Raw genomic sequence first — 19,599 nt, 5'->3', positions numbered from 1 at the left:
CTTTTTTATAAGGCTTTTTAAGGATAAACTGTCTAATTTAAGAAATAACACAAATTATTTTTACTTTTAACTTAACAACTAACTACTTGTGTTCTGCAATTTTTTTATTTAACTACACAATATTTCCTAAATTCATGAAGAAGGTAAAGAAGGACTAGTCTCTGCTTTAAAACTTCTATCTTGTTTTATATATATAGTATTATATTTTAAAACTTTAATATCACATACTGTAAAACTACATTTTATAGTATGTGATATTACACATTTCTATTCAAACTACACACTCATAATCTTAGTTTTATTATTCAATTTTTGAAGTTGTCTCTATGGCTTCAGGTTAAGTGTAGTGATTTTGGGGGGTCAGTGTTAGTTAGTACAGAAAGTGTAAAATTCTCATCAAAAATCTACCCAGGGTTCCAACAACCTATGATGTTTGTGCTTCTGAGCTCCTGAAACACCTCAGGGATCCTGGGCAGCCTTTCAAGCCTTGGGTTTGTTCAGGGCCTCCTGAATCTGCAGCTCCAGCTCTGCACTGGGCAGGCAAGGTCAGGATGTCACAAAAAGCTCTTCGGTTACCTTGTACAAGTTTTAGTGGAAGCACAACACTGGGAATGTGCTTTCCATCAGCAGCCACAGCCCTGCCATGTGAGGAGCAGATCCATGGAGGGGCAGCCTTCCAGAAGCTTCCAGGCAGCTCCAGAGCAGTGTCAGTCTTTAGTTCAGCCCAGGCCAACCCAGAATGCTCACAGAGATGGGTCTGGGCTCAGCCTGCAGGGTGGCAGAGCAATTCCTGCTGATCTGTGCCCCAGACACTGCACCATTCCTGCTGATCCCTGCCACAGACACTGCACCATTCCTGCTGATCCCTGCCCCAGACACTGCACCATTCCTGCTGATCCCTGCCACAGACACTGCACCATTCCTGCTGATCCCTGCCACAGACACTGCACCATTCCTGCTGATCTGTGCCACAGACACTGCACCATTCCTGCTGATCTGTGCCCAGACACTGCACCATTCCTGCTGATCTGTGCCACAGACACTGCACCATTCCTGCTGATCCCTGCCCCAGACACTGCACCATTCCTGCTGATCCCTGCCCCAGACACTGCACCATTCCTGCTGATCCCTGCCACAGACACTGCACCATTCCTGCTGATCCCTGCCCCAGACACTGCACCATTCCTGCTGATCTGTGCCACAGACAGACACTGCACCATTCCTGCTGATCCCTGCCCCAGACAGACACTGCACCATTCCTGCTGATCCCTGCCACAGACACTGCACCATTCCTGCTGATCTGTGCCCAGACACTGCACCATTCCTGCTGATCTGTGCCACAGACACTGCACCATTCCTGCTGATCCCTGCCACAGACACTGCACCATTCCTGCTGATCCCTGCCCCAGACAGACACTGCACCACTCCTGCTGATCCCTGCCCCAGACACTGCACCATTCCTGCTGATCCCTGCCCCAGACACTGCACCATTCCTGCTGATCTGTGCCCAGACACTGCACCATTCCTGCTGATCTGTGCCCAAACAGACACTGCACCCATTCCTTCTGATCCGTGCCCAGACACTGCACCATTCCTGCTGATCCTTGCCACAGACACTGCACCATTCCTGCTGATCCCTGCCCCAGACACTGCAGAGAAGCAGGAGTTCAGTGGTTATTTCACTTTTGGCACATTGCTGCAGGGTTTCACTGCAGCCACCTCCATTACCTGAAACTGAAACCACTCAATGCCGCTCGAGCAGTAAAGTCTCCCCAAAGCAGGCAGCCCACAGGCTTTGCCTAAATCTACAGAATTGTGTTTTCCCATCAAAAATCCATTAGCCAGTAAGCACCAGCACCTCTCTGTTGCTGACAGCAGTTTGTGGCTTGTGTTATTCTGGAGCCTTTCCTGAAATGTTTGCTTTTCATGGCACCCAGCCCAGCTGACCCAGTGACAGGATTTCTGTTCATCCAGCACACAGGGAAGCTCAGGGAGCTGATCTAAAATATTCCTCACAAGAACAGCTCCAGCAGAGGTGCTGTAAGCTCTGGGATATCAGAACTGCACAGTGAAAGGCAGTCAGGAGGTCTTCGAGGTTAACATGGAATGCTGGGACTCCAGGTGTGAGTTTGGCTTTTGGGATGTGTGAGGTTGATCAGCTCCATTCTGTGGTGGTGTTCACAGGGGTCTGAGAATGAGGGAAGAGACAAGGATCTGACTCCATGTTTCAGAAGGCTTGATTTATTATTTTATTATATATATTACATTAAAAGTATACGAAAAGAATAGAAGAAAGGATTTCATCAGAAGGCTGGCTAAGAATAGAAAAAGAAGGAATGAATAACAGAAGCTTGTGTCTCAGACAGAGTCTTAGCCAGCAGACTGTGATTGCCCATTAATTAGAAACAACCCCATGAGACCAATCACAGATTTACTTGTTGCATTCCACAGCAGCAGATAATCAATGTTTACATTTTGTTCCTGAGGCCTCCCAGCTTCTCAGGAGAAAAAATCCTAAGGAAAGGATTTTTCAGAAAATATCATAGCTACACCACGCAAAGTCCATGGAAGAGCTGCCATTCCCTCTCCTGCTGAAGTTTTGCTGTGTGGAGACACAGTGAACCTGGCTGGTCTTCCTTTGATTCCCTCACACATTCCCTGTGTGTTGTTTCTTCCCTCAATGCCCATCTGAGTTGTAGTGTCACCTAAACCCATCCCATTAGGGACACCCTGAACTTCTTGACCAGGTTTAAGCCATTTTAGGGAAATAACTTGTTGTTACCCGTCTACTTTGTTGGAAAATTTTTATTTACCTTCTTCATGCTTTCCCCACACACTGGTTAGCAGTAGTCTCTTCATTAACATTTTGGAGTTAGAGTGATAAATAAATGCTGGAGTTTTGGCAGGTAAACGGTGACATAAATGTGACAGTGAGTGATGGAAGTGGGGTGTGCACTGAGGACCCAGGACAGCAGAGGAGGCCACCAACGAGATGGATTTAATTTCAATCTTTGCCCATTGGAATTTGAAGCTCATGGATTCTTTGCCCAGCAGCCAGGAAAGCAGAAATCTCTCAATCCCTGGTGATGGCCAGCCAGGGAGCTGTGTTCTGTTCCTCCCCAGCTGCTCAGGTTTGTTGGCTCTCACTGTTGGGTTTTCTGCACGCTGCCACCACATGCAGTGACAAGTTATGAGCACTGGGTGCTTGGGGGCTTTCAAAGGAGGATATATCCCTCTTGTCTCCTGTTCCCAGCAGGCCAGGGAGCAGCTAAGGATGGGAGTGCCTGTTCCCACGCTTGTTCCTGTCCAGGGATCACCCAGAGCACGGATCTCACTGCAGCACGTGTTTGTCAGAACTGGTTCTCACTGTGCCAGGCACTGTTCACCCATTCCAGGGGATATATTTTAACATGGACTCCAGTAGGCACAGGATTACATGGATTTCTGCATCAAAAGGACTGGGTCCAAGCACAAAGACATATTTTGCAAATCAAGTGTATGATCTACTCAAATTGTCTATCTCCAGGCCATGTGAAATAGGCTGCAGGCTACAACCATAGAGTTACTATTGAAACCTGGGATGCTTGGTTGATTTCCCAGCTATTACAGTTTTATTTTACTCCCTTCTTTGCCTCTGAATTGTTGTGCTAATTAAGCTCACGAATTTCAATCTCTCAGGTTCTTCAATTATGACATTGCAGCCCCTCTGTGGCAGCACACTGGAGTGTGGAAGATAGGATATTATGAAGTGGAGACATTCAATGGGAAAATGTCCAAAAGCAGTTCAAATCACTTAAGATAATTAAACAAGGGAAAGAATGTGGTGTGTTTAGAGAATATGAGATGGTTTTGTGAACAGAATGGTGTTAGGTACCCGTGCATGGGAAACTCATTACCCATGCTGAACTCATTTTTTACATTGTAATGAGAGAGAAGAATTGAAAAACACCTCTGTGAACATCACCTTTGTGAGTGCTTGCACTGAGACCACCCCAGCAGAGGCAGCAGGTTCAACAGACTTGTTTATTCCTCTGTATGTACCTGGGAAAAAATGCAGCAATTGAAGAAATAACAAATAATTTCAGTGTAAAGGTCAAAATGACCTCAATTGAGATACTTCAGAATTAATGGAGTAGGCTGGTGTCAGCAGGCAGAATAAATGACATTTTATAACTGCCTGTTCACCATCCTGCTTCAGGCTCTTCACCTCCCCCAGATGTAGCAAAGGTTTCAAATGCATTGCCAGAGGGGTTTTAATAAGAGTTTGTGTAACAGAGTGAGGCAGTGCTCGAGTGGGGAGAAAACAGGCACTTGATCATTGGGAAAAAATTCTGAATAAGGGTCAGGGTGTGTGTGACAGCATCCCTGAGGGGAAGGGAGGAGCACAGCCACACCTGAGCCAGCCCTGCACCACCTCTGTGGCACTGATGCCATCCTTTACAGAGCCACAGGGATATTCAATGTTCTCCCAAAACAGCAGTTCCTGCAGCAGTGCCTGCACAGAGCTGTGCATCAAAGGCAGGGGGGGGCAGGAGATCAGGCTGCAGAGCACACAGAGAGTTCTGTTCCTCTCCAGAGGTCAGCAGGGCACTGCACCTTCTCTACACTGCTGAGAAACCAGGTAACCAAAGGGGGCATCCCTGTGATGCTGCACCCCAGGGTCTGCTCCTGCTGACATGATTGGTGCTGGGATTTTTCCTGAGGAGCACTGACATGAAGTATGCACAGCTCTTGTCCTTTTTTATAGCCTGGTACTCTGTACTTGGTGCCTGGATGGCTGAAGGACAATTGGGTAATATCCTGCACTTTTCCTGCATTAATAATAATAATAATCTGCATTTACATCACTGTGTAAATGACAGATGTACCAAGAAGGAAAGCAGTTGTCTCAGCTGGTGAGAGAAGTGGGCTAGGAAGAGCTAGAAAAGACTGGATTTTGGGATTTTCCCTGAGTAGCACTGACATGAAGAATGCACAGCTCTTGTCCATTTTTACAGCTTGATACTCTGTACTTGGTGCTTGGATGGCTGAAGGACAATTGGGTAATATCCTGCACTTTTCCTGCATTAATAATAATAATAATCTGCATTTACATCACTGTGTAAATGACAGATGTACCAAGAAGGAGATCATTTGTCTCAGCTGGTGAGAGAAGTGGGCTAGGAAGAGCTAGAAAAGGCTGGATTTTGGGAAATGCATCATGACAGTGACATCTGTTGGACTGCAAAGTGGCCTCCCCTGGAAGGTGGTGGGATCAGAACTGCTCCTGACATTTGCAGCCCAGTGGGGCAGAGCCTGGTTTGATCCATGGCACACTTGGCTTCCAGGAGGCCCTTGCTATGATCCGCTGGATTTTTTCCATCTCTGGCTCCTGTGACTGTCTGTCTGACTCTCCCTGGGTGATGAAATATCATTATAACCTTTTGAAATAATATATTGGTGCCTGGAGAGCAGAGACTGATTTTCCCATTTGCAAGTGAGAGGCAGTGTGTTAAATTACCACTCCTGTCATTAAATGGATTGAGGGAGAAAAATCTGATGTGCTTGAACCAGGACATTTTTCCCCTCCCCAAACAAACCACCTCAGATTTCACCTTGTGGGGGGCCAGGAAGGTGAGGATTAGAAGTTTAAATAAAATTCATCATATTCTCTGAGGCTTAGGTTCCTTGCTTGACGCCTGAAAATGTTTCAGCAGGTCTGACATGGAAGCTTTCTGCCGATTTACAGAGGATGAGGGAGCCTGTGCTGTGTCTGTCAGTTTATCTTTCTGGGCCATGGAAGCTTCTGCTTGTTCATTTGGCTCTGGGAAATTTGATGCTGAACAGCCTGGTGTAGTGGAAGGTGTCTGTGCCCATGGCAGGGGGTGGAACTGGATGGGCTTTGCATTCCCTTCCTTCCCAAACCACCCTGTGATTCTGTGAAATGTGAAAAAAATCACTGTGCTGATAAACACAGCGACCAAGTGTGTAAGTGATTGTGCTCAGGAATTGTACCTCTGGATCATCAATAAGAAAGTTGTAATGTTGTTCCTGCTGATTTTTAAAAATCACACCAAGCAGCTGATGCAGTTCTTCATAGCATTTGTTTCTGTCTTTCATGCAGGGCAAAGTATTGATAATCATCTGGTACTGCTGAGCATTGTAGCTGGCAACATTTGAAACTCCAGACATGGTGATGAATTGCTCTATGATATATTAATGTTATTTTGATCCCTGCTCTTTCTGAATTACATTGATCCAATTAGGTTAAGTAGCTTGCCATCTAAATTAATTTACTTTCCTCTATTAATCTCCTTTACTCTGGGTCAAAACCAGAAATGTAAATCAATCCATTGTATTGCATATCTTGGGGGGGTGGGAGGGTAATTAAATTACCTGATAGATACATATGCTGGATTGATTGTTTGCTGTGTTGAACATTATTGCCATGATTGGAAAGTGAGGTGGTGCACACTCAGTAGTGGAATTTGAGTGCTTGTTACACTTAATTTTCATAAGGAAAATTGTCAGGAAATGCCTTGGTGTCCCTGGGTACCAACCCAGTGTGGTGGTGTTCACAGGGGTCCCAGCATGAGGGAAGAGATGAGAATCTTGACTCCTTGTTTCAGAAGGCTGATTTATTATTTTATGATATATATTATATTAAAAGAAAATTGTATGCTAAAACTATACTAAAAGAATAGAAGAAAGGGTTTCATCAGAAGGATTGAAAGGAATACAAAGGAAAGGAATGATAACAAAATCTTGTGACTGACCAGTCTGAGCCAGCTGACTGTGATTGGCCATTAATTACAAACAACCACATGAGACCAATCACAGATGCACCTGTTGCATTCCACAGCAGCAGATAATTATTGTTTTTCTTCTCCTCTGAGGCCTCTCAGCTTCCCAGGAGAAAAAATCCTAGCAAAAGGATTTTTCATAAAACATGTCTGTGACAGCCCTCCACAGCCAGCCACACAGCTTTTAGGATATTGGACATTTTGCAGGTGGGGATAAAGGCTCCTTCCTCTGCCAGGAGCTGCTGGACTCCCTGGCAGCATCTCAGAGGGGCTCACCCTGTGGCTGTGGGAAGCCTGCCCTGCTCAGCGTCAGGCTGGCACAGCAGGGCAGATGTCCCAGCACTGATGTCTGAGGTACCAGTGGAAGGAGGGTTGGTGCAGAGCCCTGCAAGGTTCTCTTCTTTTCCCAGTGCCTTGTGAAATTTCTGTGGTTTGACATCATGGAATCACAGAGTGGTTTGGGTTGGGAGGGACCTAAAGTCTCATTTAGTTCCACCCCTGCCATGGCAGGGACACCTCCCACTGTCCCAGGTGCTCCAGCCTGGCCTTGGGCACTGCCAGGGATCCAGGGGCAGCCACAGCTCTGTGTGCCACACTGGGACATTCCTTTGCTTCCCTGAGGTCAGTCCCACAGTGGGATCCCATCATCTTGGTGCTCTCACCAGTCCTTTACATTTCACACTGGGAATTCTTCGTTGACATCAGGAATTTGTTTACCTGCTACGTTTCCTCACTTTATTGGGAAGAACTTTCCATGGAAGACTCAAACACAAAAATAAAGCTCTGATGTGAGGGAATGAGATCTAATCCAGTTGCTGGAAACTGTGTTGGCACAGTTAAAACAGATAATAAGTGCAGTGGGTTTAGGTTGGGTTTAGTTAAAATCCTGCCAGGTTTGTGATAGCTCCATCTTCATGGGAGATCAAGGCAAGGGCTCTTTACAGTGGGAAAATGGATCTGGTTCCTTCCCTGTCATTGCAGCAGAAGATGAATTTGTGTCAGATGACCCCCGTAATGGGGCAGGGCAGGCTGGTGATCACAAATCCCTTCTGGTGTTCAAACCTACGGATCTATGAAGTATTTTCTAAATCTGTGCCTCAGAGCAGAATGAACAGCAGCAGAAAGGTCACCTTTATCATCATTGCTGTCAAACACCTTGCAAACAGCAGAGCACAAAGCAAGTTGCTCAATCACTTTGCCCTTCTGCTACATCTGTTACCTGTACCTGTACTTTTGTCCCATCAAATGAAACTCACTCCCCTGTCCTGGATGGAATCCCATTTCCAAAAGCTGCACAGTGAATCTCTGTTGGCTTCAGCAATAGGATCTTGCCTTTACAAAGGCAATTAATGCCTGCCAAGTGCACAAGTGAGCAGTGTTACATAAATAATGATAATTGTGAAAGCAGCTGCTCTTTGTCATGATGAGAGGGACTTTTTGCAAGAGAGTGTGGTGACAGGGCAAGGGGAATGGCTCCAAACTGGCACTGGGTGGGTTTGGATGGGATTTTGGGAATTAGGAATTGTTCCCTGGGAAGGTGGGCAGGGCCTGGGTGCCCAGAGCAGCTGGGGCTGCCCCTGGATGGAGCATCCAAGGGATATTGGATGGAGCTCTGAGCACCCTGGGATGGTGGAAGGTGTCCCTGCCCATAGCAGGGGTGGCACTGGAATATCTGAAAGGTCTCTTTCAACCCAAACCATTCCATGAGTGTTGGGTACAGCCCCCTCTGCTCCTGGCAGGGTTTGTGGGGGCTACAGGCACAAGGGGTGGGATCACCACTGCAGTCAGTGTCTTCATGGTGTCCCTGTGGAGCTGGTTGGTGGGATTTAGTATTGTGCATCTAAATCCACACGAGATGTTTGGTTGGGCACCCAGATCCTGCTGTGGGTGTGGTGCTTGCCTGAGATCCATTCCTACAAACCCACCAAATGCTGCAATGTTTTAACATCTCATATCTATTAATATGGTAATATTTCCCACAAGCTGAAAAATTTAAAAGTTAAATGTGAGAATCTCTGCTTGAGTGCTCGCTAGAATTTTTTTGCCTTGCCACTTCCTTATTTTCTTTTTTTCCTTTTCTTTTTTGTTTTTGGTCTTGTTTCATTCTTTTTTTTTTCCTACCTCAAGATAGAGGCTGGGTTTCCTTTTTCTTTTAAAGCTGGGTTTTCTCCACAGTAAGTGTTTGTAGAGCTCCTAGCACAACCAGATCCTGATGGAGCCACTGGATATTAATGTGCTGCAAATTAATCAGTAATGAAAATTAAATGTGTGTTTATGCTCCATTTATAATGTTTATGCAAACACAAGAAATACGTTCCCCAACTGTGTAATGGCTCCCACCACAATATTTGCAAGGATGCAGCATTTACCAGCTTTTAAATAAAATTAAGGGCCTGCTTTGTTCAAATTGACAACTCAAGGGAGAAACACCTCTAAGAAGTGGGACAGAATGAACATTGTGAAACACAGAGCCAGGGATTTTTGATATTCTACATTCTCCAGTTTTCTGAAGGTGATGGTGGCATTTATCTCCTGGCTCCTTCTGTATTGTGCTTTTGCAGCTCACCAGAAATTTTGTCAAAACTCAAGGGTGTTTGTGATGAGGAGCACAACTCAAGACCTGCACTAGGAGTAAATGTGAATGACTGTTCCTCCTCCAGGCTCTGTCAGAAATGCTCTTTAGATAAGGAGTTGAAACAGATCAATAGCAGCACTTGTTTTTGTTTTAAAGAGGCAGATGCCTGAGTTGAGTTCCCTACAAAAAGAGAAGTTTCTGTGGTTGTCACACATGTGCCCCTGCCTGGGGATTCCTAGAAAATGACAATTTCAAGTCCAAATTTTTTATCTCCTTGCCAAAGGCAGGAGGGGAAGTGTGGAGGGAATGGGAACAAACTGCCTCGTCCCAGACATGATCCTGCAGAGTCTCCTGTGAAGTCATTGAATTTCCATTTGTGAATATCCTTTCAGATGAGCAGGGTAAATCCAGTGCTGTAAATTCTGTGGTGTTCATGCAGTGTTTTCCCTGGAGTGTCAATAGGAGGAGTTTGTTTCACTCACCAAGTGTTGAATTAGTCTTTGGGTGGTCACTTGCTGATGAATACACCAGATTAGATGGAAAAATAAGGAGCACAGGGAAAACATTTTCCTTTTCAACAAACCACCATTACTTAACAATACCCTAAACCCCAGATCTCCCTAGATTTAACCTAAAATGTGTTGAAAATCACATGGAAGATTCAGCACTGAAATGTGCTGGCACAAAGTCCTCATTTGGAAGAGAAAACAGTCTGGAAACTTGTAGTCTATTCACAATTACCACAGGAAATGTTCGTGTCCTGCAGCTTCAATATTTGGAGTTCCATTTTCCCTTATTCCCCGTAGCCGTTGAATCCTTAATGCCTGGCTTTGATCCTTATCTCAAACAGAACCACTGAAGGATAAATTCAAGGTGAGGTGGCCTCAATGTTCCCTGTGCTGTGTTTTTTCCCAGGGGCCTGCTGGCCAGAGGCTTCACAGAGACCCATTACCTGCAGGATGGCACTGACGTGGTTCTCACACGCAACCGCACGGTAAGGCTGGGCTGTCCTGGGTAATTCATCCCTAAAATCCAAAATATCCTCTGCCAGGATCTGAGCCCTGGGATGAAACAGCTCAACATGAAGCTTTTTTTGTTTTTTTTTTTACTGTTGCCTTCAGTGTCTTTGTGCCTGCTCTGATCCTACACATGAATTTTTAGAGGCAGCCTTGAAAGGCAAGCTCTGGGGTTTGAACCACGTGGCTTTTAACATTTGTGAAGTTTTTTTCAGCTTCTTGGAAATAGACCCATTAAAATGTGATAATTATGGCAGATCAGTTATGGAGAAAAGGCCTGATTCTGTTTGGGGAAAAAAACCCCTAAATATGTGATTTCCAGAGGGCAAAAGTTCATGTCAGAGGTTGGAAGGCTTGGGTGTCTTTCCTCACTGGGGAGGTCATGGGGAGGGTGTTGGTTGGGGTTTTTTTTAAATCCAGGCCATAAGTGTGTTGTGGATGTACTTTATACTTGTATTTGTGTGTGTGTATGTGTATATTTGTATGCATGTATAAATATGGATCTATACAAAATATGGCTTGTTAAAAGAAGCAGTTAAAAGTGCTTTTTACAAATAAAAAGGCAGGAATGCATTTTGTCCTCTGACAGCATGAATGCCTTAATTAGAAATAATGCAGCAAGCCATTTTAATTACAAAGCTTATCTTTTATCTGCCTAAGTTCCATAAAGTATTTGCTCTGTTATGGTATTTACTCACTGCCACTGTCAGCAGAGACACCATGCTTTGTGTTCCCATCCAGAACAGGCTTTGCTGGGATCAGGGGAAGGAATTATTTCTCTGCATAACATCTTACTTCTGAAGAAGCATCTTCATTATAGCTGCAGACACCCCAAGTAAAGCAATCGTTTCAAAAGCTTTCAGGGCTTTCATTTTGCTGGGTGCTCATATCTCCTTCCAAATCAGCTCAGGGGAAAATAGTAATTTGTTTTGGGAGCAGGAAGGCTGCAGAGACTCCTGAAGGAAGTAAAAGGAAATAAATGTAACACATGAGTCTTTCAGAGATTTACCTGAGTTAACAGGAGTATGTGTACAGCTAATGACAGGTTTTCCTTGCTAAAATAAGATATCTGTTAGCAAAATGGCAAAGTAAGTCATGATTAGTAATGACAGTGCATTTTGCTGCCTAAAAAAGAGAGCTCAGTGCATTCATTTTTCATTAAATGCTGCAATACGGTTGAGAAAAGACAAGACTCTGATTTTATTTTATTTTTATATCTCTTCTTCACTGAGGACATCAATACAGTCTGGAGCTGAAACCAAATCCAATTTTCCATTGAAAAGTTGCTTAGTCAAATTCTGCCTGGAGGTCAAGGCAGGTTTGTGGAGCTGTCTCTTGGGCAGTTCTCTAGCACAGAGTCAGTGTCTAGGTTATTTCTCAATTTATAGCACCTGGGAAGTTGTCAAAACCTGCTATTTATTAAATGATCTCAAGCAAGGGTAGAGTACTGTTTGAAGTATGATGGATCAGCCTTTGGTAATTATTTGTTTTTAAGGGGTCACCCATTTTATATACTAGTTTGCAGGAATAAAAAGATTTGATAGAGAAAAAAGTCCTGCAATTCAGTGGAATTACTGAGCTAGAAATCAATTTTCTCCCAGTCCTGTTGCAGGCCATGCTCTGATAAGTTTACATTTTCGATATTGAACTTTGGCATCACATTGCTGGATCTCAGAGAAATTGTGAAATGGTCCACAGCCAGGAGCTGAGAGTTAATAAAATGACAAGTTGTATGTGGAGAGGGAAAGAAATCAGGGCCTTTGCCATAATTCACTCTTAGATAAAGAGAGCTGGACCACAGCAGCAGCTGTGTGGGGTGAGATATTGGCTCCCTCCCCATTCCACTGGGCTCGGCTCTGGTGATGCTCAAACCCAAAGATTTCTTTCTCAGGAGCTCTGAACTTCACCTCCTGCTTGCTTTAAGCAATGAGAATAAACCTATTTTATTTTTGCTTTTGGCATATAAAAGATTCAGTGCTGGAGTAGGAGGGGCATTGATTTTTCTTCTGTCATGGATGCATGGAACTGATAACACTGAAATAAAGTGAAATAGTGCACCCACACTGAAAGTTTGACATCCACAGCAATTGTGACTGAAGTGATCACCCCAAAAAATTCAATCTATGATTCCCTCCCTTCTATTGTGGCTTTATCTTTGCTAATGTGTTACTGATGCTTCATGAGGATTGATGATAAAAATACCCAAGAGTAAAACACTTCTCACCCTGTTTCTGTCATTTCTTCCACTGACAAAAGCCACTGGGATTTGTGTTTACAAAGTCAGAGCTGGCTGCTCTGTGTTCACTTGCTCGTGCTGGAAATCAAACAAACATTTTCCCTGGCATAAACTTATTTACAGAAAATTGCTGTTTGAATAATTCCATCTTTCCCAGACTGTGGCTTTCTTCACCAAAATCAAGGTGCTTTTTAGAAATCTGCTGTGAGTGAAAGCCGTGCCCCAGCCTGGAAAGGTTAATTAATGCAATAATGAACCAAGCCATGAGAGGCACAGGGAGGTGACTGGAGTGCTGCAGCACTGATAACTTCCCTCTGCACTAATCAGATGGGAGCCTTGCACAGCAGAGTTCTCACTTTCCAGGTGCTATTGAGAATGCAATATAACCTTTAGTCAACAATAAAATTAGCCTTGATTCCAGACAGATATGTGCATGAGCTTAGAAACCCTCTGTTGTGGGTGCCTTTTGCAAGCAGTGGATTATTAAAGAAATATAATAACCTAGGCACAAAATGAAATTGGACTGTTGTCTCTCAAAATAGAAGCCCTCCTTTATTCTTGGTTGTTTTTAATAACATGCAGCCACTTGGTTGGCTATTTCAATAAAAAAAATTTCCTTTCCAACCTGTTTCCCTTCCCCTTCATTTACTTTGTGATTTATTTTTATTTTTTAAGTTCTGGGGTTGGGATTGGCTTTGTTATATTTCTCTTTTCACATACCTACCTCCTATAGGGATACACAGATTTAATAAGAACAAAATTATTAAATATAATAGTAATTTATATTTAATTAATTAAATATAAAAGTAAAATTAATTAAATATAATTAAATATAAATAAATATAAATATATCAATTAAAAATTAAATAAAAACAGCTTTCTTTTTCTATAGAAAGCAGTAAAATTAAATATAAATAAATATAATAAATATTTTAATTAAAAATTAAATAAAACCAGCTTTCTTTTTCTATAGAAAGCAGTAAAATTAAATATAAATAAATATAATATTTTAATTAAAAATTAAATAAAACCATCTTTCTTTTTCTATAGAAAGCAGTAAAATGCAGTAGCTGATTTGTTAATCTGATTATTTTATAAAATATTAATATCAATAATATAAAACTATTAAAATAAATAAAATATAAATAATACAAAACTATTAAAATAATATAAATCATATAAAATATTTAAATAATATAAAATATTAGAATAATATAAAATATTATCAAATGTTCCATATTGTAGCTTTAAATAAATAGCACAGAAAAAGGGGGTCAGTCATACAAATCTAACATTATTCACCCTTCACAAAATAAGAATACAGAACCAAACACAAAACCTCCTATAACTTGTTGAGATTTAGGAGCACCCAAGGTTTCCTTTTCGGACTGTTTGGCTGTTAAGCACAGAGAATATTTGGTGGGACAGGCGAATTGCTGTCAGTGAGATTCTGAATGCTGTGGCCTGAAAGTGACGATCACCTGGAGCTGAAAGGGCTGGAACCCTGGGAGCAAGGAGGATTTGTGACCAGTGAAATGTTTTCTCCCCCTGCACAGGGTCACTGCTTCTACCACGGCCACGTCCAGGGCTTCCCCGGCTCCTCCGTCAGCCTCAGCGCCTGCTCAGGACTCAGGTGAGCCCCGATTTCAGCTCTGTTGGAGCTCCTGGGTGCTTGGTTTGGCTTTTAATGCTTGAAGCAATATTGGGGAAGGGGTGGAACCCAGGAGGGGCTCAGGGAGCTGGGGAGGGCTCAGCTGGAGAAAAGGGGGATCAGGGGGGACCTTGTGGCTCTGCTCTGGACCCTCGGGCTCTGCTCCAGGGAACAGGGACAGGAGCAGAGGGAACGGCTTCAGGGTGGGTATTGGGAACAAATTCCTCATGGAAAGGTTTGTCCAGGCCTGGCACAGCTGCCCAGGGCAGTTTGGAGTCCCCATCCCTGGAGGGATTTAAAATCCAAGTGGATGTGGCACTTGGGGACATGGGGCAGTGGGGGCCTTGGCAGTGCTGGGAATGGTTGGACTCAGTCATCTTAGAGGGCTTCTCCAACAGAAATAATTCCATGATTCCATCTCGTTTTCAAATGTTGGATGAATCCCTACAAATCATTCTCCCTCTAGTTGCTCTGAGGAGAAGAAACCAAAGAATGAATAACACAATTTTGGGGGGTTTTCCAAGAGCCATCCCTCCTCTCCTGCTGCCCATCGCTCTCTGTGCCCATTCCTTGTCACATTTTCATCCTGGCAGTGCCCAATGCCTTTCCAGGCCTCTTTGTCCTCACAACTGTTCCAGCACTGCTCTGCCAGCTGTGGAATCACTCATTGTCCAGCAGCCTCAGCACTGGAGAGGTGGCTTTAGAAATCAGGGACTCAGAGATTCTGTGATACAGAATATACATGGCTGTGGAGCTCAGTAATTGTGTTTATGGCAGGTAGGATGCTCAGCTTTTGGATTTCAGCTGCTTGTTACCAGCAGAGTAGCAGATTCCTGTTGCTGAAAATCCAACCTTTTCCAGTCTGACAAAGGAATGGGCTGACAAAATTGCACGTTCACAACAGACACAGTTCAGGAAACAATTATCTTTCTTACTTGGACAATCAGAGACTGGTATTTACTCACAGAGCTGTTCCAAATCACAGTAATTAACTGTAAATTGGCTCTAGGTTCTCCCTGGAAAACCCAGTTTTCCTGTCAGATTTCCAGCTGTCTCAGCCTTTTCTAGGTTTAATTTATCTACAAACAGCAGGAGTAGCTGGAATCTTTTCCTCTTGGTTTTGCATTTTGTGCAGTAGTGGCATTGTCAAGGCTTCTGTAAGGGAGCTGTGGGACAGACAGCAGCAGAGAGAGCAGAGTTTGATCCCAGCACCCCTCTCCCACTGGGAATGACCCATTTGCTGTAGCGGATGGGATTCCTTTGGCTCATTCCCACAAAGAGAGGGGCTTTATGGGTGCTTCACTATGGATCCAGCATCTGACAAAAGTTTAATAATCCCCTTGCATGAACAGTCAGCATTTACCTGTCATTCTCAGTATAAAATATATTCAGAATTTAAAACTGTTTATAAAAATCCAATGCAGAGCTCTCAATATTTAGTTAAAGGATCACAATGCTGCAAGCTCCCCAGGGAAAATTTGTACCTCATGGGACAGGGTCTGCATTGATGTTCTTGTTTCAGAGCTACCTGGAAATTATTCCCTCTCAAGAGAAAATGCCCTTCTCCACATTAGAAGTGTTTGATTTCTTCTCCAAAGTGCTCTCTTTGCAATGTGGAGCTCCCAGAGTCCTTTCCCAGCTTCAGGTGGTTCAGACGTGTCAGGACAGCCCGACAGGCAGGGATGTTGTTGTGGCCCTGTTGCAGACAAGTCCCAGCAGCGCAAGCTGACAGGATTGGGCTCCTTCTCTGCAGCACCTTTTCCAGTGCAAAACTGCAGAAATTTCCTTTGCAGTGCATTTGTTCTAGCAGGAGATCAGATGAGGAGAAATCTCCGTTTCTGTGCCCGTTTCACTGCTCAGATTGATAAACAGAGTGTCCATGGGTGGGAACGGTTTGTGACAAGAGTTCTGTGCCTTTTGATTCACTCCACCAAACCTGTTTCACAGCCCAACAACTATGGGTTTCTCAGGGTCTGGATTGAAGGCACTTGAGACAGTAGTTCATGTTTGGACTCAGGTGTTTGTTATTTCTTGTTTGTGAAACAGCCTCACAGCTGTGACTTTGGCAGCCTTCCATTAGAAGGCACAAAATGGCTAATTATCTTTTGTTATATGGTCTTTTAAGATTAGACTATTCAATTAAGAAATGATACTTAGATTATTTTCTTTTTTAACTCAATAACTGATCTCTTGAAGCCTGTAATGCGGACTTTTCTGTCCAATTACAAAACACTACCCAAACTTACGAAGAAGGAAGAAGAAGATGAAGAAGAACAACCTACTTCTGCCCTAAAACCTTGATCTTGTTTCATATTTATTTTTATGTTCTAAAACCCCAAACTCTGAGTTTTCTACCTTGTGATATCATATACTTCTAACCAACTACTCTAGTTATTTTTATTACACACTAGTAATTTTAGTGTTATCAGCCAATTTTTGAAGCCTTCTCCAGAACCTCAGGTCAATTGCAGTGTTCTTTTGGGGGTCTGTGCCTTTCAGCACAGAAAGTTTTTAACATTCTCAGCATCCAGGATTCCAACAAACAACCAACAGCAACAATTCCCAGACAGAATAACTCCCAGATATTGCCAGTGCTTGATCACAGAGACACAGAATGGTTTGGGTTGGAGGGACCTGGAAGCTCATCCAGCTCCACCCCTGCCACAGGCAGGGACACCTTCCACTGTCCCAGGGTGCTGCAAAAAAAGCACAGTCCACAAGAACTTTTTTGCTTTCTTTGCTGGCAGCTTTGCTGGCTTGAAAGAATAGATCTGGGTAGGATTGGAGAGGATGGGGTGGGATGGGATGGGATGGGATGGGACGGGACAGGACAGGACAGGACAGGACAGGACAGGACAGGACAGGATAGGATAGGATAGGATAGGATAGGACAGGATAATGTACTTGCCCCCAGCTTGCTGGAGCAGGCACTCTTGTTTTTCCATGACAAAGACTCCAAGCTGCAGGAGCAGAGACATAAAGTTCTGTGTGGCCATGGAGCCCCAGGTGGGGACAGTCCCTGGAGCAGCCCCTTCACTTGCAGCAGCTGTTGGAAGGGAGGCCAGGTCTCGTTTTCAGGGTCTGTTCCTGGCTTTGTGACAGTTTCTAAGTGAATCAGACAAATCTCTCTGTCTCGGTTTCTCCATCTGTGAAATCCATTTAATGATTCTTACCTACCTCACACAGCTGCTGCGTGGGGCTGGGGTTCAAGTGCCTGAAAAATAATGTAATGAGAGGAAGTGCATGCTGTCAGCCCTCTGAAATCCTGGAGCACCAGGATCTTCCCCCTCCCACCAGACAGGCACCCTGGGCATTGTTCCAGGTGTGGATAGGTTGGGGCTGTGCATTTCCCCCCAGACCAGCAGAGTTCATTAAAAGACATGAAACTACTCATAAAGAATAGGTCCCACATTTCAGTGTGCTCTGAAGCCTGAGTGCTCAGCAGCAGTCAGAGAAGCAAAAGGGATCATAGGAATTACTGAGACAGAAATAGAGGATAAAACAAGAACCCTCATTACCACTTTATAAATCCACAGCGCGCTCACATCTTGAGTTCTGCATGCAGTTCTTGTTTCCCCCTCCCCTGCTCCATCTCAGAAGAGGAAGAAGCAGCAATATATCCAGAAAAGGGCAAAAACTGTGATCAAAGGTGTGGAGCAGCTTTTATCCAAGGGGAGAAAATAGACCAGGATTTGTCACTTTTGAAAGGCGATGACGGAGAAAAGGGGCATGATGAAACAAGGGTGAATGTCACAATGCAGAGGGGACAATCACTGAATATTCGTCATAACCTCAAAATTAGGAGACATCAGCTGAAACTTTTGAGAGCAAAGGAAAACACTTTTTTTATTCACATAACGAAGCTGGAGCTGTCACAGGTGGGTGCCAGTGGATCACTGACAGCGTCAATGGATTCCAAAAGGAGGTGACAATTTGGGGAGGGGAGCTCAGGAAGGGCTGTCAGACCCTGGAATAACCCTGGCACTGCTCCTCTCAGGGCTGGGGCTGCTTGTTCTGCTCTTATCTCTCACCCTGAGCTCCTGCTGATGGCCAAGGCCAGACAGGAGCTGCTGAGTGGAGTAACCTTGCCCTGACCTCAAGGTCTCCCCTCCACATGGCTGAGCAGTTGAGATGTGGTTTTAGCTCCTGAGCATTTCATTATTGTTCTGTGATGGGGAAGAATTGTGTGAAATCTGAATACTGAGGTTAGTCTGCTTTGAGTTTCTCAGGCAGGCAGAGGGGTGAATGGTGAAGAGGAGAGAGGAGGAGGAGGAGGCTCGGCTCTCTCAAACTCACGTTTTCCAGCTCTGTTCCACCCTCACACACATAACATTTGAGCTCCTCACCTCACGTAGGAGCACAATGGCAGAAATAGTGGGATTGGCACTGAGAGCTGCCTGAAATGCAGGTTAGAGGAGGATACAATCATGCCTTAATCTGCATCCTGCTGGCTCCTCTGAGGAGGAGGAGCTGAATGGCAGAGAGGGCTCAGGAAATGCTGAGTGCACGGAAAGGGAACAATGGCTAATCAGGGTTTCTGGGTGTCCATCTGGATCAGAAAGGCAGTTAGACTGTCAGAGCTTGTGGGAAGGTGAAGGTACAAGAGAGCTGAGCCATTTCCTTCCTGTCCTCAGGAAATACCCTTCTGTTTATCCAGCTTGGAGGCTCTTCGAGTTTTTAAAGCAAAAAAATTTGGCCTGTGGCCACCGCTCACATCTTCTGTGATAAATTTGTTTAGACTTGAATGATTTTTTTTTTCCCTGATTACTTTCCCTGTGAGTGCTGAATGCACCCAAAACTGCAGCCTGGAGAAGGGCACAAACCTCCTTGGGCAGGGGCTGGCAGAGGGACTCTGCCATGGAAATGTGCAGCTACAGGAGCATCTGCAGTGACCTCCTGGATGGGGGGAGCTTGAGAGGTGCTCCCAAAAACTCCTCGGGGTAGAAATCTCCCAGGAAGCCTTTTCCTTCTGAAACCCCAAAATGCATTTGAATATTCTCAGATGTTTTACCCAGTTGTTAGGTGATTAACCCAGTGACACATACAGAAAGTGTTCATTCATTGTCCAGCCTCATCAGCAGCTGAATGATGCAGTGTCCACAGGGACAGGGATGGGGAGAAGGCCCCAGGATGGAATTGATGCTCATTTTTACTCATTTTTACTCATTTTTACTGGGATTACAGAGTTATGGCACCCAAGGCTGCCAATACCATTTTTCAGATGGTCTGGCTGAACTCACTGCAGCCCAGACACAGCCAGCTGAAGAGGGGATTTAAATGTGACACTCCAGACATCAACTATTGAAAAAAGAAATGGAAGTAGGAAACCAGTGAGAAAA

The 19,599-nt window shown here is 44.3% G+C and overlaps 1 protein-coding gene across 1 annotated transcript in view; it reads left to right on the top strand.

The window, feature by feature from the left end:
- The window catches only part of ADAM12 (ADAM metallopeptidase domain 12), a 185,856-nt gene that overhangs the window by 96,422 nt on the left and 69,835 nt on the right, over window positions 1-19,599 (top strand). The window contains exons 4-5 of the mRNA XM_058029711.1: window positions 10,273-10,351; window positions 14,166-14,242. Coding sequence (XP_057885694.1) covers window positions 10,273-10,351; window positions 14,166-14,242 — 156 coding nt within the window. The remainder of the gene's footprint in view (window positions 1-10,272; window positions 10,352-14,165; window positions 14,243-19,599) is intronic.

The sequence above is a fragment of the Melospiza georgiana genome, chromosome 8 (assembly GCF_028018845.1).
Source record: "Melospiza georgiana isolate bMelGeo1 chromosome 8, bMelGeo1.pri, whole genome shotgun sequence".
NCBI lineage: Eukaryota > Metazoa > Chordata > Aves > Passeriformes > Passerellidae > Melospiza > Melospiza georgiana.
This window is presented reverse-complemented; position numbering and strand designations above follow the sequence as displayed.